Source organism: Dendrobates tinctorius, unplaced genomic scaffold (genome assembly GCF_039654945.1).
Source record: "Dendrobates tinctorius isolate UK_male_01 unplaced genomic scaffold, ASM3965494v1 ptg000334l, whole genome shotgun sequence".
NCBI lineage: Eukaryota > Metazoa > Chordata > Amphibia > Anura > Dendrobatidae > Dendrobates > Dendrobates tinctorius.
This window is the reverse complement of record NW_027362000.1, coordinates 1,111,670-1,131,028: the sequence shown is the minus strand read 5'-3', so window position 1 is coordinate 1,131,028 and position 19,359 is coordinate 1,111,670. Positions and strand designations below refer to the sequence as shown.

General features: G+C 45.6%; 1 protein-coding gene and 1 long non-coding RNA gene across 2 annotated transcripts in view; one reads left to right on the top strand and one right to left on the bottom strand.

The window, feature by feature from the left end:
• POLR1A (RNA polymerase I subunit A) overlaps nucleotides 1–19,359 on the top strand; it is a 92,116-nt gene that overhangs the window by 30,590 nt on the left and 42,167 nt on the right. The window contains exons 14-22 of the mRNA XM_073562067.1: nucleotides 678–869; nucleotides 2,437–2,586; nucleotides 2,735–2,918; nucleotides 3,000–3,082; nucleotides 5,817–5,975; nucleotides 6,071–6,169; nucleotides 7,109–7,261; nucleotides 12,017–12,099; nucleotides 12,213–12,378. Coding sequence (XP_073418168.1) covers nucleotides 678–869; nucleotides 2,437–2,586; nucleotides 2,735–2,918; nucleotides 3,000–3,082; nucleotides 5,817–5,975; nucleotides 6,071–6,169; nucleotides 7,109–7,261; nucleotides 12,017–12,099; nucleotides 12,213–12,378 — 1,269 coding nt within the window. The remainder of the gene's footprint in view (nucleotides 1–677; nucleotides 870–2,436; nucleotides 2,587–2,734; nucleotides 2,919–2,999; nucleotides 3,083–5,816; nucleotides 5,976–6,070; nucleotides 6,170–7,108; nucleotides 7,262–12,016; nucleotides 12,100–12,212; nucleotides 12,379–19,359) is intronic.
• Nucleotides 12,255–19,312, bottom strand: LOC141074823 (uncharacterized). The gene is made up of 2 exons (XR_012227214.1): nucleotides 19,185–19,312; nucleotides 12,255–12,416 (listed from the first exon to the last, which is right to left on the bottom strand). It is a non-coding gene; the product is annotated as an uncharacterized lncRNA (long non-coding RNA).

The following is a 19,359-nucleotide window of genomic DNA, read 5'->3' as shown; positions in this document are numbered from 1 at the left end:
ACTCTAAATTTTTCTGGTGCAGTGTCGGGGAAAATTACTTTCGATGCACCCCAGGAGCGGCTAAGAATTCGGTGCACCCTCCTTTAGCGTTTTGGAGACTGTTCGCCCATAATAGGCTCTGCCAGATCTCGGCCCACGTGTCTGCACAGCCACACTAAACCCTGCCTGAGCGAGGCTGCGTGGTTGTGGCAGATATTGGCCCCCTCCCACTGACTCCTCTATGAAGCTCATGGTGTTCAGAACGACTATAGAAATTGTGCGGTCAGGCAGTGTCTGTGCGCACATGCAGGATGATTGTAGGCAGCGCTGAGAATCTATCACTGTTAATCAGAAGGAGGGGAAGTCCCCGAAATGCTCATTTAGGCTGTGTTATGGTGCTCTGAGCTCTTGACTACGCCAAGGGTGCGCCGAATTTTCTCGGGCAATGCAGAACGAACGGATTGAATGCTAGGATGACTTTTATAGGGGGCACAGTTCCCGATATCACTGTATAGGTCGCTTAATATGCATTTTGGGGGTGACCGAATCCTTGTGGAGCCGAACGAGAAAGCATATTTATTACTATGGAAAAGTTGATTTTTGGATGTAAAACTTCTCAAGCCACGCTTATAGCGCCACGTCTACTGTCTCTGCGCATAAATACGTTCTTACCCCGTGTGTGTGTGTGTTTCCGTCAGGATGGCACACCTCTAGCCGGCCTCATCCAGGATTATATGGTGTCCGGAGCCAGCATGACCATCCGCGGTTGCTGCTTTACCAGAGATCAGTACATGGAGCTGGTGTATCGAGGTCTGACCGATAAGAAGGGCCGGGTAAAAACTCTTCCACCTGCAATCATGAAACCGTGCCGACTATGGACCGGAAAACAGGTATAATGGGGATTCATTTTCATTTCTAGAGAAGTCATTAAAGGGGTTATCCAGGACTATATATTATTTATTTTTTCTTACAGGCGGGTAGTTACTGCCTACCTGCTTGTTGTGCCAGCGCCGATCTCTGTCGACACAGAGTGGTCACAGACCTTCCCTGCCTGCGATAATGACATCATATCGACAGAGCAGCGGCTTCTCCTTTCGCTCTACTCTGTTGACGGGGCGTGACTGTCGACGTCATGCTGCCGACAGTTGCGCCTGTTGACAGTGTGGCTCTGTTGACGTGGAGCAGCTGAATCGCCGAAAGGAGCAAACAAGAACAGGCAGGTAGTTACCTCCGTTAACAACTACCTACCTATAGTCCTGGACAACCCCTTTTAACATTTACTAGATATAGGTGATATATAAGTAAAATTAGAATATAGATGGTAAACCTGAAGATAACCCATTGGCAGAGCTGCTTGGTGGCCGATTACTCCCCAAAAGCTCAACTATAAGGGAGTTGGAGAATCCTTTTAATCCTCGAAAAAAACCCTTCTGACCACCCTTTGCCTTCTTCTAGGTAAGCTTGCACCAAGTCAGGGATTATGTAGGATTATAGTAAGGTGTGCAAGTAGCTAATTATACCATAATGATCATCATTCTCCTATATAGATTGATAGTTATTAGCTAAAACAGGAGCAGTTGTGTAGCAGGCTTAAAGCTGGGTGATTTACAGACAAACTCTGCTGAAGGTGAGGATGTAGAAGAAAGGTTCATGTTATAGGTCCTAAACCATGCACAGCAACAAGACACAAGGCAGTTCTACTGCATCACCAAGGTGTCTCCCAGGCAACAAATTCAATGCATCCTGGGGTTTATTATGTGCTTTTATGATGAAGCCCAAGAGATGGGGCATGTTGAGGGCGTTGAGGATGCAGTGGTAGGCCAAGGAGACTTAAGATATATCATGATTACTGCTGTTTCAAATTCGGAAGATGTCCAGCAGTGCCATCATCTCAGAACTGGCAGAAAGAAGTGGAACCCAGATACATCCATCTACTGTTTGGTGAAGTATGGTCAGGATTAATGGTGTCCTCAATGCTCACAAATACAGGCATATACTTCATCATGTAAGAGTCCCACAGATTCGTCTGGCTCCACATCTAATCTGAAGCAGAAAAATTACCCCAAAAATCCAGCCAATGTGATTAAGAACAAGGAGTCCTGGAAGTGATGATCTGGCCCCTGCAGAGCCCAGATCTCTATATGAAGGATTTGCACAAGTGGCATCCACAGAAGATCTGGGGTCAGTTCTCCAAGATGTTTGGAACAACCTCCTGCCAAGTTCCTTTGAAAACTGAAGATGGCAAAGGGCGATCACCACATACTGATGGGATTTAGATTTCTCTTTCTCAGTCGCTCCATTGTTCAGTAGCTCATCAATTAATTGTCAAAAAAAACCCCATTAACACTTTTTTTTAAAAGCTTTTTACTTTGCGCATTTTTTTCCCAACACCTGCCTAAAACTTTTGCACGGTACTGTATGTAAATATCAAGATATTCTACTTGTTCTCGGTCACAGGTGGTCTCTACGTTACTAATCAACGTAATCCCGGACCACCACATACCTCTCAACTTGACAGGAAAAGCAAAGATCGGTGGGAAAGCGTGGGTGAAGGAAACGTCCCGGCCCATCCCTGGGTTTTCCGCGGACTCTATGTGTGAGTCGCAGGTGGGTAATTATCGTTTTCTTGTACTTTTCATCCAATTAATTGATGTTTCGTTAACGAGAATTGAAGAAGCAGAGAATAAGTGTCCGTTAGCGACTATATACCAGGGTAGGACTGGTGACTGATGCCTGTTCACCTCTGATCTACCAGGTCATCATAAGAGACGGAGAGCTGCTCTGCGGGGTCCTGGATAAAGCCCATTATGGCAGCTCCTCGTTCGGCCTCGTCCACTGCTGCTATGAGCTCTATGGTGGCGAGACCAGCGGGAAATTGCTTACGTGTCTTGCCCGGCTCTTCACGGCGTACCTGCAGCTCTACCGGGGGTTCACTATGGGTGAGTTTGTGAAGAACTTTCTTTTCTTTCTTTCCAAAATTTTCCATTCCCTGCATGTATGGTAACTGTGCAGTCTTTCAGGGGTGGAGGATATTCTGGTTCGACCCTATGCAGATATGGCCAGACAGAAGATTGTGGAAAAGTCCCCTCTCTGTGGAGGAAAGGTATGCCATTATGACATCTATTATGAGTATTTTTAAGCTGTCTTCCACATTTGGTGGTGAGGATGCCTCCATGATCCGCAGATATTGTGCACCTGTCGTACCGGAATCGGGATAAGCGTTGGTGACATGTGGCTAGGATTTGCCATCAGTGTCCCGATCAGCGGGCAATAAAATGGATATTGTCTCTTTTTTAGCTGTCAATGATTCCCATTGCATCAAGAGCGTAGGAAAATTGTGCGTCATTCTCATTAGTAGTCGATATTACTACATCACTAAGAAATTTTGGAAACCTGTGGCTAATTTAATTTTAGCTTTATTGGTTGTCCAGAAATGGACGCACCTAAGAAATAAATGAGACCCCACTGCCACCAAGGATTTATTAACTTCTGTGTGTAGTTCCAGCAGTGTCCGTCCTCCTGCTTACTCTGCGTCTGTGACCGCTTATGCCAAGAGAAATAGATGTCGGTGACCCCATTCAATGCCAAATGCCAGCCGTTCTGCACAGGGAACGTTTATATGTATATAATTATCCAGACGACTTCAGAGGAGCAATACCCTCCCCTGCTCCAGATGACTTCAGAGGCACGATTACCCTCCCGTGCTCCAGACAGCTTCAGAGGAGTGATTACCCTCCCGTGCTCCAGACAGCTTCAGAGGAGTGATTACCCTCCCGTGCTCCAGACAGCTTCAGAGGAGTGATTACCCTCCCGTGCTCCAGACAGCTTCAGAGGAGTGATTACCCTCCCGTGCTCCAGACAGCTTCAGAGGAGCGATACCCTCCCGTGCTCCAGATGACTTCACAGGAGTGATTACCCTCCCCTGCTCCAGACGACTTCAGAGGAGCGATTACCCTCCCGTGCTCCAGACAGCTTCAGAGGAGTGATTACCCTCCCGTGCTCCAGACAGCTTCAGAGGAGTGATTACCCTCCCGTGCTCCAGACAGCTTCAGAGGAGTGATTACCCTCCCGTGCTCCAGACAGCTTCAGAGGAGCGATACCCTCCCGTGCTCCAGATGACTTCACAGGAGTGATTACCCTCCCCTGCTCCAGACGACTTCAGAGGAGCGATTACCCTCCCCTGCTCCAGATGACTTCAGAGGAGTGATTACCCTCCCGTGCTCCAGATGACTTCACAGGAGTGATTACCCTCCCCTACTCCAGACAACTTCAGAGGAGCGATTATCCTCCCCTGCTCCAGATGACTTCAGAGGAGCGATTACCCTCCCCTGCTCCAGACGACTTCAGAGGAGCGATTATCCTCCCCTGCTCCAGATGACTTCAGAGGAGCGATTACCCTCCCCTGCTCCAGATGACTTCAGAGGAGCGATTACCCTCCCCTGCTCCAGATGACTTCAGAGGAGCGATTACCCTCCCCTGCTCCAGATGACTTCAGAGGAGCGATTACCCTCCCCTGCTCCAGATGACTTCAGAGGAGCGATTACCCTCCCCTGCTCCAGATGACTTCAGAGGAGCGATTACCCTCCCCTGCTCCAGATGACTTCAGAGGAGCGATTACCCTCCCCTGCTCCAGATGACTTCAGAGGAGCGATTACCCTCCCCTGCTCCAGATGACTTCAGAGGAGCGATTACCCTCCCCTGCTCCAGATGACTTCAGAGGAGCGATTACCCTCCCCTGCTCCAGATGACTTCAGAGGAGCGATTACCCTCCCCTGCTCCAGATGACTTCAGAGGAGCGATTACCCTCCCCTGCTCCAGATGACTTCAGAGGAGCGATTACCCTCCCCTGCTCCGGGCAACTTTAGACGAGTGACGTACCCTCCCGCGCTCCAGGAGGCTTTAGACGAGCGACGTGCCCTCCCGCGCTCCAGGAGGCTTTAGACGAGCGACGTGCCCTCCCGTGCTCCAGGAGGCTTTAGACGAGCGACGTGCCCTCCCGTGCTCCAGGAGGCTTTAGACGAGCGACGTGCCCTCCCGTGCTCCAGGAGGCTTTAGACGAGCGACGTGCCCTCCCGTGCTCCAGGAGGCTTTAGACGAGCGACGTGCCCTCCCGTGCTCCAGGAGGCTTTAGACGAGCGACGTGCCCTCCCGTGCTCCAGGAGACTTTAGACGAGCGACGTGCCCTCCCGTGCTCCAGGAGGCTTTAGACGAGCGACGTGCCCTCCCGTGCTCCAGGAGGCTTTAGACGAGCGACGTGCCCTCCCGTGCTCCAGGAGACTTTAGATGAGCGACGTGCCCTCCCGTGCTCCAGGAGACTTTAGATGAGCGACGTGCCCTCCCGTGCTCCGCTCTCTGACGGCTGACACTGTACGAAGTGAATGAGCGTTTTGCCGATCTATTGGGGAACACACAGCCGTCGTGTCGCTGCTCATTTCCATTAATACGTTATCAGAAGTTCGTTTTTATTCAGTCTTTGATGAAATTTTCTGACTGCGTCGTTGATCCCCAGGATCTGAGTCTCCAGGAAAACAAACACGGTAATGCTTACTTATGCATATACTTCCCGCAGGAATAATAGAGGTACAGAATAAGGGTACAGCACAGAATAAGATTAAGATGCCTATTAGATCTTGGGAAATAAGAAAATTTAACGAAAGGGGTCTTGGGAGACGACATCAGGGTGCACACAATTGGGAGGTCAGGAGTAGGATCGTAGTCTATTCTAGGGTCAGGGTAAGGCGACGGTATGTTTTGTCTTGTGCTTTTTCTTCCAAAAAATATCAGCATGAAGTTACAAGGATTGTGTGGCTGACCATGGGCCGTCTTCTCATTTTTAGGCTGTCCGGGCAGCTTTTAACCTTTCTGACTTGGCGTCAGATGAAGAAGCCAAGGGGAGGTGGGAGGACGCCCACCTAAGTAAAGACCAGAGGGACTTCAACATGGTGGACTTGAAGTTTAAGGAGGAAGTTAATCAGCTGAGCAATGAGATAAATCAGGTGAGGCCTGAAGACGGTGCCCGGCGTCCTCAGCGGTAACGGCGCACAGGAGGCCGCACTCGGTATTAATGTCTTCTACCTTGACCCCATTCCAGGTCTGCATGCCACTCGGTCTCCACCGACATTTCCCAGAAAACAATTTGCAGATGATGGTCCAGTCTGGAGCTAAAGGGTCTACTGTGAACACCATGCAGGTAACAGTCATCACTTGGTTCATCTCTTCTATTTTCATTAAGTTACATAAGTATGTGCCCCCTCCACATTGCCCCTCCCTTGCTACATTCATAGGCATTTATAGGGAGTCGTTCTCCACTCGGCCATTACATCTTCTTCCCTTCTGGGAGAAAATCTAACAAACACTCTCCAAAATCTGCTAGAATGCCTTTGTGTGAGGTCAGACCCTGATTGGGGGGGGGGGGGGGAGACTGGGGTCACAATCTCCACTATAAGTGTTGGATGGGGCTGAGGTCTGTGCTCTGTGTGGTTGCTCATGTTCTCCCTCCATGTCTGTATGGAGCTTGTGCACTGGGCATAGTCATGGGGAACAGAAAAGGGTCTTTACCAAAATTTTCCCACAAAGCTGTCCCTGCTCAGAACACATTTCCTCCAGAGTCAAGTGATGGTGACTTTATACCACTATATCCGACACTCGGCATTGTGCTTGGTGATGTAAGGCTGCTATGAAGCTCCTGGCGGGGCGCAGTGTTTGTGCTGATGTTATACCAGAGGAGGTCTGGACAGTTATGGAGACAGCAGAGCATTGGTGACTTTTCTGCTCCTCAGCACTTGGTGACCCCACTCTATAACATTACAGGGTCTCCACTTCATGGCTGAGTTGCTGCGATTCCTTCCAGTTCTCAATAATATCAGTCACAGTTGATGTGGGAGGATTTAGGAGGAAGAAATGTCATGTTACCCCGGTGGCTCCTATTACAGTTCAAGACTGAGAGAACTGTAGCCACATTACAAGGAACAAATGCCACCACTTAATGAAGTATCCCAAACATCGGACCCTCTTAGGGATATAGACACAGCTTTGTGACTACATGGCCAAGGCTCTCGCGTTTGATAAGTTTTCCTGTGTCCGGCAGCCGTGCTGATGATCTGATGATGGTGTATTTCTTTTTTCGCAGATCTCCTGCCTTCTTGGACAGATTGAATTGGAAGGTCGGCGGCCACCACTGATGCCTTCTGGAAAATCCCTGCCCTGTTTCCAACCGTACGACTTTGCCCCACGGTCTGGTGGCTTTGTGACTGGCCGCTTTCTGACCGGCATCAGACCTCCGGTATCTGCCTCCTTGTACCCGTACATATGCCGCACGTTCAACTTTTAGTGATCAGTGACCTAATGAAATCTACAGCAGCGTTTTGAGTCTGGCATATCTCTCTCTCTCTCTGCATATCTCTCTCTCTTCTCTTTCTCTCTCTTCTCCTCTTTCTTCTCTCGTTCTCTCTCTTCTCTCGTTCTCTCTCTTCTCTCGTTCGCTCTCTTCTCTCGTTCGCTCTCTTCTCTCGTTCGCTCTCTTCTCTCGTTCGCTCTCTTCTCTCGTTCGCTCTCTTCTCTCGTTCGCTCTCTTCTCTCGTTCGCTCTCTTCTCTCGTTCGCTCTCTTCTCTCGTTCGCTCTCTTCTCTCGTTCGCTCTCTTCTCTCGTTCTCTCTCTTCTCTCGTTCGCTCTTCTCCTCGTTCTCTCTTCTCTCTCTTTTTCTCCTCTCTCTTTTTCTCCTCTCTCTTTTTCTCCTCTCTCTTTTTCTCCTCTCTCTTTTTCTCCTCTCTCTTTTTCTCCTCTCTCTTTTTCTCCTCTCTCTTTTTCTCCTCTCTCTTTTTCTCCTCTCTCTTTTTCTCCTCTCTCTTTTTCTCCTCTCTCTTTTTCTCCTCTCTCTTTTTCTCCTCTCTCTTTTTCTCCTCTCTCTCTTTCTCCTCTCTCTCTTTCTTCTCTCTCTCTCTTTTTCTCCTCTCTCTCTTTTTCTCCTCTCTCTCTTTTTCTCCTCTCTCTTCGCTCTCTCTCTTCTCTTTTTCTCCTCTCTCTTCTCTTCTTTTCTCCTCTCCTCTCTCTTCTCTTCTCTCTCTTCTCTCTCTTCTCTTCTCCTCTCTCTTCTCTTCTCTCTCTTCTCTCCTCTCCTCTCCTCTTCTCCTCTCCTCTTCTCCTCTCCTCTCCTCTTCTCTTCTCCTCTTCTCTTCTCTCCTCCTCTCTTCTCCTCTCCTCCTCCTCCTCTCTTCTCCTCTCCTCCTCCTCCTCTCTTCTCCTCTCCTCCTCCTCCTCTCTTCTCCTCTCCTCCTCCTCCTCCTCTCCTCTCTCCTCCTCTCTCCTCCTCTCTTCTCCTCTCTTCTCGTCTCCTCCTCCTCCTCCTCCTCCTCCTCCTCTCTTCTCCTCTCCTCCTCCTCCTCCTCTCTTCTCCTCCTCCTCCTCCTCCTCCTCCTCCTCCTCCTCTCTTCTTCTCTCCTCCTCCTCCTCTCTTCTCCTCTCCTCCTCCTCCTCCTCCTCTCTTCTCTTCTCTTCTCTTCTCTTCTCCTCCTCCTCCTCCTCTCTTCTCTCCTCCTCCTCCTCCTCCTCCTCCTCCTCCTCCTCCTCTCTTCTCCTCCTCCTTCTCCTCTCCTCCTCCTCTCTTCTCTTCTCTTCTCCTCTCCTCCTCCTCTCTTCTCTCTTCTCTCCTCCTCCTCCTCCTCCTCTCTTCTCCTCTCCTCCTCCTCCTCCTCTCTTCTCCTCTCCTCCTCCTCCTCCTCCTCTCCTCTCTTCTCCTCTCTTCTCCTCTCTTCTCCTCTCTTCTCCTCTCTTCTCCTCTCTTCTCCTCTCTTCTCCTCCTCTTCTCCTCCTCTTCTCCTCCTCTTCTCCTCCTCTTCTCCTCCTCTTCTCCTCCTCTTCTCCTCCTCTTCTCCTCCTCTTCTCCTCCTCTTCTCCTCCTCTTCTCCTCCTCTTCTCCTCCTCTTCTCCTCCTCTTCTCCTCCTCTTCTCCTCTCTTCTCCTCTCTTCTCCTCTCTTCTCTTCTCCTCTCTTCTCCTCTCTTCTCTTCTCCTCTCTTCTCCTCTCTTCTCCTCTCTTCTCCTCTCTTCTCCTCTCTTCTCCTCTCTTCTCCGCATAGAGAGCCGCAAGAAATCCGTATGAAAACCGAAAGCGTCAAGAGATGCGGATTCTCTGCAGAAAATTCCACAGGCTAACTTTAAAAACTTCTTTAATCCCTTCACACGACATCTGTTGTACATATATGGTGCAAGTCGGAAGCGTGTGTGTGTATCTGGCTCATGCCCTGCACTCATCGGTGCACCCATGATGTAATTACGGAGCTCCCTTGAAATCCTGCCTGGGACCGGGCTTCAAAGGAGACCACGATTTTTGCTATATGTAGCAATACTGTGGCCTCACTGTGTATAGCACAAGTGGCCGAACGATCGCAGCTCCAAGAAGTACAGTGAAAAGTGGGAAAAAATAACAAAATACACTAAAAATAAAGCTAATAAATAATACACTTAACAACATAAAGTTAAAAAGTAATACACTAAATAAAAATAAGAAATAACAATACACTATAAAGATAATAAGAAATACAGTAAATATAAAGATGATAAAAAATAACAAAACGCACATTTGTGGTATCGCCGCATTCAGAAAAGCCCAATCTATCAAAATATACAATTACTTGTAAGCAGCTCCATCAACCGACACTACTGTCCTTAGAAAATGGCGACACAACCCACAAATTTTGTTTTGCAAACTTCTTGGGGGTTTTGTCACCACTAAAACAATAAAAAAATAAAAAAGCTGGCCATGTTTGGTATCGCCGTAATCGTAATGATGAGCAGAATTATATTACGAGGTCAATTCTACAACAGAATGTACACCGTAATAACAATTCCCAAAATGTCAGAATTACGGTACATTTTTTTTTCCGCAATTTTTCCCAACTTGGATTTTTTTTTTCTTCCCGTTTTCCAGTACACTATGGTGTCCTTCAAAAGTACAACTCGACCGGGCTATGTGGGTAGAAAAATAAGTTATGGCTCTTGAAAGGCAAGGAGGAAAAACAAAAGCGGGGAAAAAAAAAATCACAGACTTGTCTCCCAGGCTTTACAGCAATCCAAGTTTTCTCTTGATTTTTGCCTCCCCAAACCCCCCCCCCCCACCACCATATTTTTCCTTCCGGGCTGGCTCGATCTTGTAAAGGGTTCTCATGTTTTGTGGGATAGCAGATCACTTATTAATAATATTATTATTTTTATTTATTAATTTATATTTTTTTTGTTTATTTTTTTATTAATTACATTTTATTTATTTTTAATTGACTTTTCTTTACCTTTTTGGCTTGTTTTACAAATAATCCTCTTTTTGTTGTTAATGTGGCAAAGAGACAACAACCGTTCAATATACGATCGACACGTTCTTCTGTGTTGTAGCTGAAGTGTTGTGTCGGCTCCACAACCGTTTCCACCAGTGGCCCCGATAAACCCCGGTGGATGTCATATGTACATTATTTTAGAAGGAGCCTCTGGAGTTCTCCCATATTAATGATATATATTTCACTCCGAGATAAAGGACAAGGGCGCTCGTTAGTGAGGAGCGCTGATTTTATGGTGCCTAGATGAATATTACCGCCATATAGTCATCCCTGTTTAATTGATGGGCGGCGGAGGCACCGAGTTCACAAAGCTGTGTGCAAGGTCATAAAGGGAGAGTAAGGGTTTACCTTCATGTCTTTTTTCTAATTTAAAGTAATTGAGACTAGTGGGGTTTTTTTTTTTTCTTTTTTTTTTTTCTTCAGTAGTAGCGCCACACCAGTCCACGGACAGTCATGAGTCGTGTGGATAAGGAGCTGCAGTAGCAGACTCCGACCACTTAGATGGGGGGTGCTGTTACTGCAAGTTTCATTCAACCTCTTTACAGAGATGGTGTCTCAATTTTTAAGTCTCAATTTTTATATCTATCACTGATGGATAAATGTGTTTTTGAAGGTCTGACTTCTAGGAACCCCCCCCCCACAATTTATTTTTAAAAAGGGAGTCCCAAAATCCCCTGTGTGAAAGAAGGGGTGGTCAGTAGCGGAACCGTCAATTCCATAGACATGACCGGAACAATGATCATGCAAGTGCAGGGATCTAAGGGGTAACGGTACTCCTTGTGGAGCGTGACCATGTAAGGAGACCTATAGGCCATGCACACACTCCACACAGGAGACTTTGGAAACCCCTTCTCCCCCCATTCTTACACTTGTGGAGGGGTTGTGATGTTTCTGAAAATCTCATATGATCTCTTTACTGGGGTTGTTCTGGTAAATACATTTATTTATCAGTGATTAATACAATCTTGGCTGTAGGTCTGACTACTGGGACCCCCACACTCTCAATAAAGTCCCCCGTATGAGGCAATGGTCGGTAGCGGAATAGCCAGCACAGGGATCTAAGGGGTAACGTTTCTCCTTGTGGAGAGTGACAGTGTAAGGAGACTTATAGGCCATGCACACACTCCACACAGGGGACTATGAAACCCCTTCTTCCCATTCTCATACTTGTCGGGGCTCTGACATTCATCACTTCCCCCACAACATATTTAATGGGAGAATCCCTTTTAATCCTGTCCCGACATAGGATGTTATCTCATGGTGCAAGAGTATAGAGCCCCCCCCTCCTCCACCATCTTGGTCCTCTCTAAAGACATCACGCAACTACGGGAAAATTTAAAAAAAAAAATAAATTGACAAAACAAGTTTTTTTTTTTTTTGTTTTTTTTCTTTTCTTTTCTTACAAATTTGGAATTTTTTAAGCTACTAAAATAATAATAATAAAAACCCTCTACAGGTCCGGTATGTGTGGGATCGTTCTGATCTGGAGAATCCTGTTACCGCACATACAGTAAAGTCAAAACCCAAAGAACAATTTTGGAGTGGAGCACATTCTTTTTTTTTTTTTTTTTTTTTTTAAAGATTATTATTTTAAAGATTCTGTTTATTTTACTTTTATAGAGTGAAAAACAAACAAAAAAAAGTGTTTTTATGAAATATATATACACATATAATTTTTAAATTTTTTTTTTTTTTTTTTTGCTGTTCCTTAGGAGTTTTACTTTCACTGTATGGCTGGGAGAGAAGGTCTGGTGGACACTGCCGTGAAGACGAGTCGTTCCGGCTATCTTCAAAGGTTAGCGTTATTTTTTTTTTTTCTTTTTGTTATATATTATATTTGTAGTGTTTTTCTTTTATATATGTGTGTGTATAAATATATAATATTCATTCATTCTCCTTTTTTTCCAGGTGCGTCATTAAGCATCTTGAGGGGCTGGTGGTCCAGTATGACCTGACGGTGCGGGACAGCGATGGCAGCGTGGTGCAGTTCCTGTACGGTGAGGACGGACTGGACGTTCCCAAGACGCAGTTTTTGCAGCCGAAGCAGTTTCCGTTCATTGCAGAGAACTATGAGGTTTGTCCCGCTGCCGTTCCTGGTGCGGATTTTTACATCTGTAGATAAAATTATTGAATTATTTTTTTCTTTTCCGTGAGTTCTTCTGGGAGAATGTATCAGTGTGTGAATCAGTGCAGTTTCCCCCCCTACTCCCCCCAGTATACAGTGGCTTACAAAAGTATTCACCCCCCTTGGCCTTTTACCTATTTTGTTACATACAACCTAATCCAATTTATGTGTGATTCATCAGCACTAAATAGTCTAAGCTGGTGAAGTGAGAAATATAGGCATAAATTAAATATATGGGTGCAAATAGATAAAAATTGGCATGTGCAGATGTATTTACCCCATTTTCCCCTAATAATTTCTGGTGCTAGCAATTACCTTCATAAGTCATATTTTTAGTGACAGGACGTCCGCCTGTGTGTAATCCAAGTCTGTCAGTATATACACTTAACCTTTTCTGAAAGGCCACAGAGGCTGCAACACCATTAATAAGAGGTACCACTGACCAAACACCACAAAGACAGAGGAGGAGATCTCCAGTCAACACGAAGACTGAGGAGGAGCTCTCCAGACACCATGAAGACTGAGGAGGAAATCTCCAGACACCACAAAGACTGAGGAGGAGCTCTCCAGACACCACGAAGACTGAGGAGGAAATCTCCAGACACCATGAAGACTGAGGAGGAGCTCTCCAGACACCACGAAGACTGAGGAGGAGATCTCCAGTCAACACGAAGACTGAGGAGGAGCTCTCCAGACACCATGAAGACTGAGGAGGAGATCTCCAGTCAACACGAAGACTGAGGAGGAGCTCTCCAGACACCATGAAGACTGAGGAGGAAATCTCCAGACACCATGAAGACTGAGGAGGAGCTCTCCAGACACCACGAAGACTGAGGAGGAGCTCTCCAGACACCACGAAGACTGAGGAGGAGATCTCCAGTCAACACGAAGACTGAGGAGGAGATCTCCAGTCAACACGAAGACTGAGGAGGAAATCTCCAGACACCATGAAGACTGAGGAGGAGCTCTCCAGACACCACGAAGCCTGAGGAGGAGCTCTCCAGACACCACGAAGACTGAGGAGGAGCTCTCCAGACACCACGAAGACTGAGGAGGAGCTCTCCAGACACCACGAAGACTGAGGAGGAGCTCTCCAGACACCACGAAGACTGAGGAGGAGCTCTCCAGACACCACGAAGACTGAAGAGGAGCTCTCCGGACACCACTAAGACTGAGGAGGAAATCTCCAGACAACACGAAGACTGATGAGGCGCTCTCCAGACAGCACGAAGACTGAGGAGCTCTCCGGAAACCACGAAGACTGAGGAGCTCTCCGGAAACCACGAAGACTGAGGAGCTCTCCGGAAACCACGAAGACTGAGGAGGAGCTCTCCGGACACCACTAAGACTGAGGAGGAAATCTCCAGACAACACGAAGACTGAGGAGGAGATCTCCGGACACCACGAAGACTGAGGAGGAGATCTCCGGACACCACGAAGACTGAGGAGGAGCTCTCCGGACACCACGAAGACTGAGGAGGAGCTCTCCAGACACCACGAAGACTGAGGAGAGCTCTCCAGACACCACGAAGACTGAGGAGGAGATCTCCGGACACCACGAAGACTGTGGAGATCTCCAGACACCACAAAGACTGAGGAGGAGATCTCCAAACAAGTCTGGCTCAAAGTTTGTAAGTATAAGTCAGCCCTTCAAAATTCTCAGCCCTGGCAAGGAAGGCATTAATCATAGAGGCAGCGGGCGGCTTGGCCTGGCTGGACATGTAGCAGGTCGCACAGTAAACATTTCCATCAATGTCCTGTAAGTAATCCTGCTTACTGGGGGATTTAGACCCTCTTGACTGACGTGAACTGATGAGAGAGAGACCGCTGTGTGTATGGAGCTGGAGGGGATCAGACCAGCATGACGAGGCAGGACAGGAAGCTAAAACAAGATGCGATCCAGACAGAGGCATCAAGCCAAGATGGCGCCTCGGCTGGACCTGCCACAGTGATGACAGGCATGGAGCAGGGTGTGCATCTGGAGTCGTATGCCAGGACGCCCAAGACCAGAGGGAGCATGCTGAATCTGGGACTAAAACCTTACTCTGCCGGTAGGTCACAGGATCAGAGTGGGGACGTGCTGCTGGGCGCCACCCTCCTCCCCAATACTCCGCTTGCTCACACTGAGGATATTACAAGTTCCCTGGACACTGTGAAGGGGGCCGCAGATCCAACGCTGTGCTTCAGGCTGTGTCACATTGCTGCCCTGCTCTAACAGACATAAATCGGCTCTCTAAAGATGGACGTGTCCTGCATCAGACAACATATGCAAAAAGTGGAGGATATTCCGCCATCATTATCCAATGGAGTTAAGAAAGCCGTCATCACCGTGCTGAACAAAACTGATGACCTCGAAAATAGGCTTCAGTCCAATAATATTCGCATTGTTGGTGTCCCGGAGAGAGCGGAGGGGATTGCTCCTGTGGATTCCTATGAGAGCCGGATGATTTCTACATTTGGCAATGGTGAACTCTCTAATTTGTTTGCAATAGAAACAGGTGCAGCGAGTCCCCTCTAGACCCCTGCCACCAGGAGCGCCCCCAAGATCAGTATTCAAGATGAGGGAACGTGCTGGGATAAGGTGATATCTGAGCATGCTCGGGTGCTAACAGAGTGTCTAATGCAGACTCGAATAATATGTTTGAGTCCCTGCAGCTGCACGTCTCCCGGCTGTTCGGCAGCCGCAACGCATGCATGGATTGCCTAACAACGGACTGGATGGTGCGAAATACAGGGAAATTCTTCAGCAACGGTGATTTGAGACTGGGACGGAGGTTCATCTTCTAACAAGACCATGACCCAAAGCATACTACTACAACAACACTCGAGTGGTCTAAGGGCAAACGTGTCAATGTTCTGGAGTGGCCTAGTCAATGCCCAGACCTTAATCCTGCTGAGAATCTGTGGTCAGAAGATTGCTGTTCACCAGAGGAAACCATCTAACTTGAAGGAGCTGGAGCAGCTTAGCCTTGAGGAATGGACAAGAATCTCAGTGTCAAGATGCGGAAGGCTCGTAAAGACTTATCCAGCCGGGAGATGACCAGCGCAGTGCTCAATGTGCGGATGGTACCCAGGGTCCGGAGGAGAGGAGACTGTCCTTCAGGCCCTGGGTACCATAAACCTGTAAAAGAATTAAAATAAAAAATAGTGATATACTCCCCTCCGACGGCCCCCGGACTCTTTCCCTCCTCTCACCACGCGCCCGGCATCTTCCGGTCCCAGTAATGCTTTGCGCGAAAGACCACTGATGACGTCGCGCTCTCGCTCCGGTCCCTTGCGCTAAGCATTACTGGGACCGGAAGATGCCGGGAGCGTGGAGAGGAGATCGGGGGGACCGTCGGGAGGTGAGAATAAAAAAAAAAAAATTAAAAAAAATTATTCTCACCTTCTGACTGACCTCTGTGCGGCAGGAGATGACCGGCGGCAACCGTCAGGAGATCAGCGGCTAGGGCTGCAGATCTCCCGACGGTAGCGCTGGCGTGCGTCGTTCGAATTCCCCCCCGATGAAACCTGAACTATAAGAAAGAGTTAGATTATACTCACCCCGGCGTTCGGTCCGGCGCCTCCGATCTTCATACGATGATGTCCTCCTCCTTCTCCCTTGGCTCCTGTGCAGGCGTACTTTATCAGCCCTCTTGAGGGCAAAGCAGAGTACTGCAGTGCGCAGGCGCTGGACTTCTCTTACCTTTCCCAGCGCCTGCGCCCTCAACTGGGCAGATAAAGTACGCGTGCGCAGGAGCTGAAGGAGAAGCAAGGAGGAGGGCATCATCCTACGCCGGACCGGACCGCGACACCTACCGCCCCCTGGTGAGTATAATCTAACGTGTTTTTCTTATTTTTCAGGTTTCATCGGGGGCTTAGCTACAGCATTACAGAATGCTGTAGATAAGCCCCTGATGGCGGTGGCCCCAGCGTATAGGCCAAAAATGGGGTGACAGATTCCCTTTAAATAAACTACATACATATTCTAGAATACCCGATGCGTTAGGATCGGGCCACCATCTAGTAGTAGTTACATTCTTGTACATAGGGGGCAGTATTATAGTAGTTATATTCTTGTACATAGGGGCAGTATTATAGTAGTTATAATCTTGTATATAGGGGCAGTATTATAGTAGTTATATTCTTGTACATAGGGGTAGTATTATAGTAGTTATATTCTTGTACATAGGGGCAGTATTATAGTAGTTATATTCTTGTACATGGGGGCAGTATTATAGTAGTTATATTCTTGTACATAGGGGCAGTATTACAGTAGTTATATTCTTGTACATAGGGGCAGTATTATAGTAGTTATATTCTTGTACATAGGAGCAGTATTATAGTAGTTATATTCTTGTACATAGGGGCAGTATTATAGTAGTTATATTCTTGTACATAGGGGCTGTATTATAGTAGTTATATTCTTGTACATAGGGGCAGTATTACAGTAGTTATATTCTTGTACATAGGGGCAGTATTATAGTAGTTATATTCTTGTACATAGGAGCAGTATTATAGTAGTTATATTCTTGTACATAGGGAGCAGTATTATAGTAGTTATATTCTTGTACATAGGGAGCAGTATTATAGTAGCTATAGTCTTGTACATGGGGCAGTATTATAGTAGCTATAGTCTTGTACATAGGGGCAGTATTATAGTAGCTATATTCTTGTACATAGGGGCAGTATTATAGTAATTATATTCCTGTACATAGGGGCAGTATTATAGTAGTTATATTCTTGTACATAGGGGCAGTATTATAGTAATTATATTCTTGTACATAGGGGCAGTATTATAGTAGTTATATTCTTGTACATAGGGGCAGTATTATAGTAGTTATATTCTTGTACATAGGGGCAGTATTATAGTAGTTATATTCTTGTACATAGGGGCAGTATTATAGTAGTTATATTCTTGTACATAGGGGCAGTATTATAGTAATTATATTCTTGTACATAGGGGCAGTATTATAGTAGTTATATTCTTGTACATAGGGGCAGTATTATAGTAGTTATATTCTTGTACATAGGAGCAGTATTATAGTAATTATATTCTTGTACATAGGGGCAGTATTATAGTAGTTATATTCTTGTACATAGGAGCAGTATTATAGTAATTATATTCTTGTACATAGGGGCAGTATTATAGTAATTATATTCTTGTACATAGGGGCAGTATTATAGTAGCTATATTCTTGTACATAGGGGCAGTATTATAGTAATTATATTCTTGTACATAGGGGCAGTATTATAGTAATTATATTCTTGTACATAGGGGCAGTATTATAGTAGTTATATTCTTGTACATAGGGGCAGTATTATAGTAGTTATATTCTTGTACATAGGAGCAGTATTATAGTAATTATATTCTTGTACATAGGGGCAGTATTATAGTAGTTATATTCTTGTACATAGGGGACAGTATTATAGTAGTTATATTCTTGTACATAGGGGCAGTATTATAGTAGTTATATTCTTGTACATAGGAGCAGTATTATAGTAGTTATATTCTTGTACATAGTGGGCAGTATTATAGTAGTTATATTCTTGTACATAGGGGCAGTATTATAGTAATTATGTTCTTGTACATAGGGAGCAGTATTATAGTAGCTATATTCTTGTACATAGGAGCAGTATTATAGTAGTTATATTCTTGTACATAGTGGGCAGTATTATAGTAGTTATATTCTTGTACATAGGGGCAGTATTATAGTAATTATGTTCTTGTACATATGGAGCAGTATTATAGTAGTTATATTCTTGTACATAGGAGCAGTATTATAGTAGTTATATTCTTGTACATAGTGGGCAGTATTATAGTAGTTATATTCTTGTACATAGGGGCAGTATTATAGTAATTATGTTCTTGTACATAGGGAGCAGTATTATAGTAGCTATATTCTTGTACATAGGAGCAGTATTATAGTAGTTATATTCTTGTACATAGTGGGCAGTATTATAGTAGTTATATTCTTGTACATAGGGGCAGTATTATAGTAATTATGTTCTTGTACATAGGGGGCAGTATTATAGTAGTTATATTCTTGTACATAGGAGCAGTATTATAGTAGTTATATTCCTGTACATAGTGGGCAGTATTATAGTAGTTATATTCTTGTACATAGGGGCAGTATTATAGTAATTATGTTCTTGTACATAGGGAGCAGTATTATAGTAGCTATATTCTTGTACATAGGGGCAGTATTATAGTAATTATATTCTTGTACATAGGGGCAGTATTATAGTAGTTATATTCTTGTACATAGGGGCAGTATTATAGTAATTATATTCTTGTACATAGGGGCAGTATTATAGTAGTTATATTCTTGTATATAGGGGCAGTATTATAGTAGTTATATTCTTGTATATAGGTGCAGTATTATAGTAGTTATATTCTTGTACATAGGGGCAGTATTATAGTAATTATATTCTTGTACATAGGAGCAGTATTATAGTAGTTATATTCTTGTACATAGGGGGCAGTATTATAGTAGTTATATTCTTGTACATAGGGAGCAGTATTATAGTAGTTATACTCTTGTACACAGGGGCAGTATTATAGTAGTTATATTCTTGTACATAGGGGGCAGTATTATAGTTTTTATGTTCCTGACTTTTTTCTTTCTTTTTTTTTTTTTTTTGGGGGGGGGGGGGGCGTATCCCCGTATCTAAATGAGAATCCTGTTCAGACCTGCACTTTGTGAGCTTGCATACAGTTTATAAAAATCCATCCTGAGATAAGAGGAGACATCTGAGCTGAGGCGAGAGATTACCTTTCTGTTATCTGTCCGTTGCTATTGACGTCTGATTGAGAAAGCAGGATGTACGGTATACATGATGCCATATGGTCTCCAGTGATTCAGGTTGTGAGCTGACACGACGGCATAAAATAATCTTTACACTCTGGCCTTGTGATGTTTGTCATCAGAGCATGAAGTTTTTGAAGTC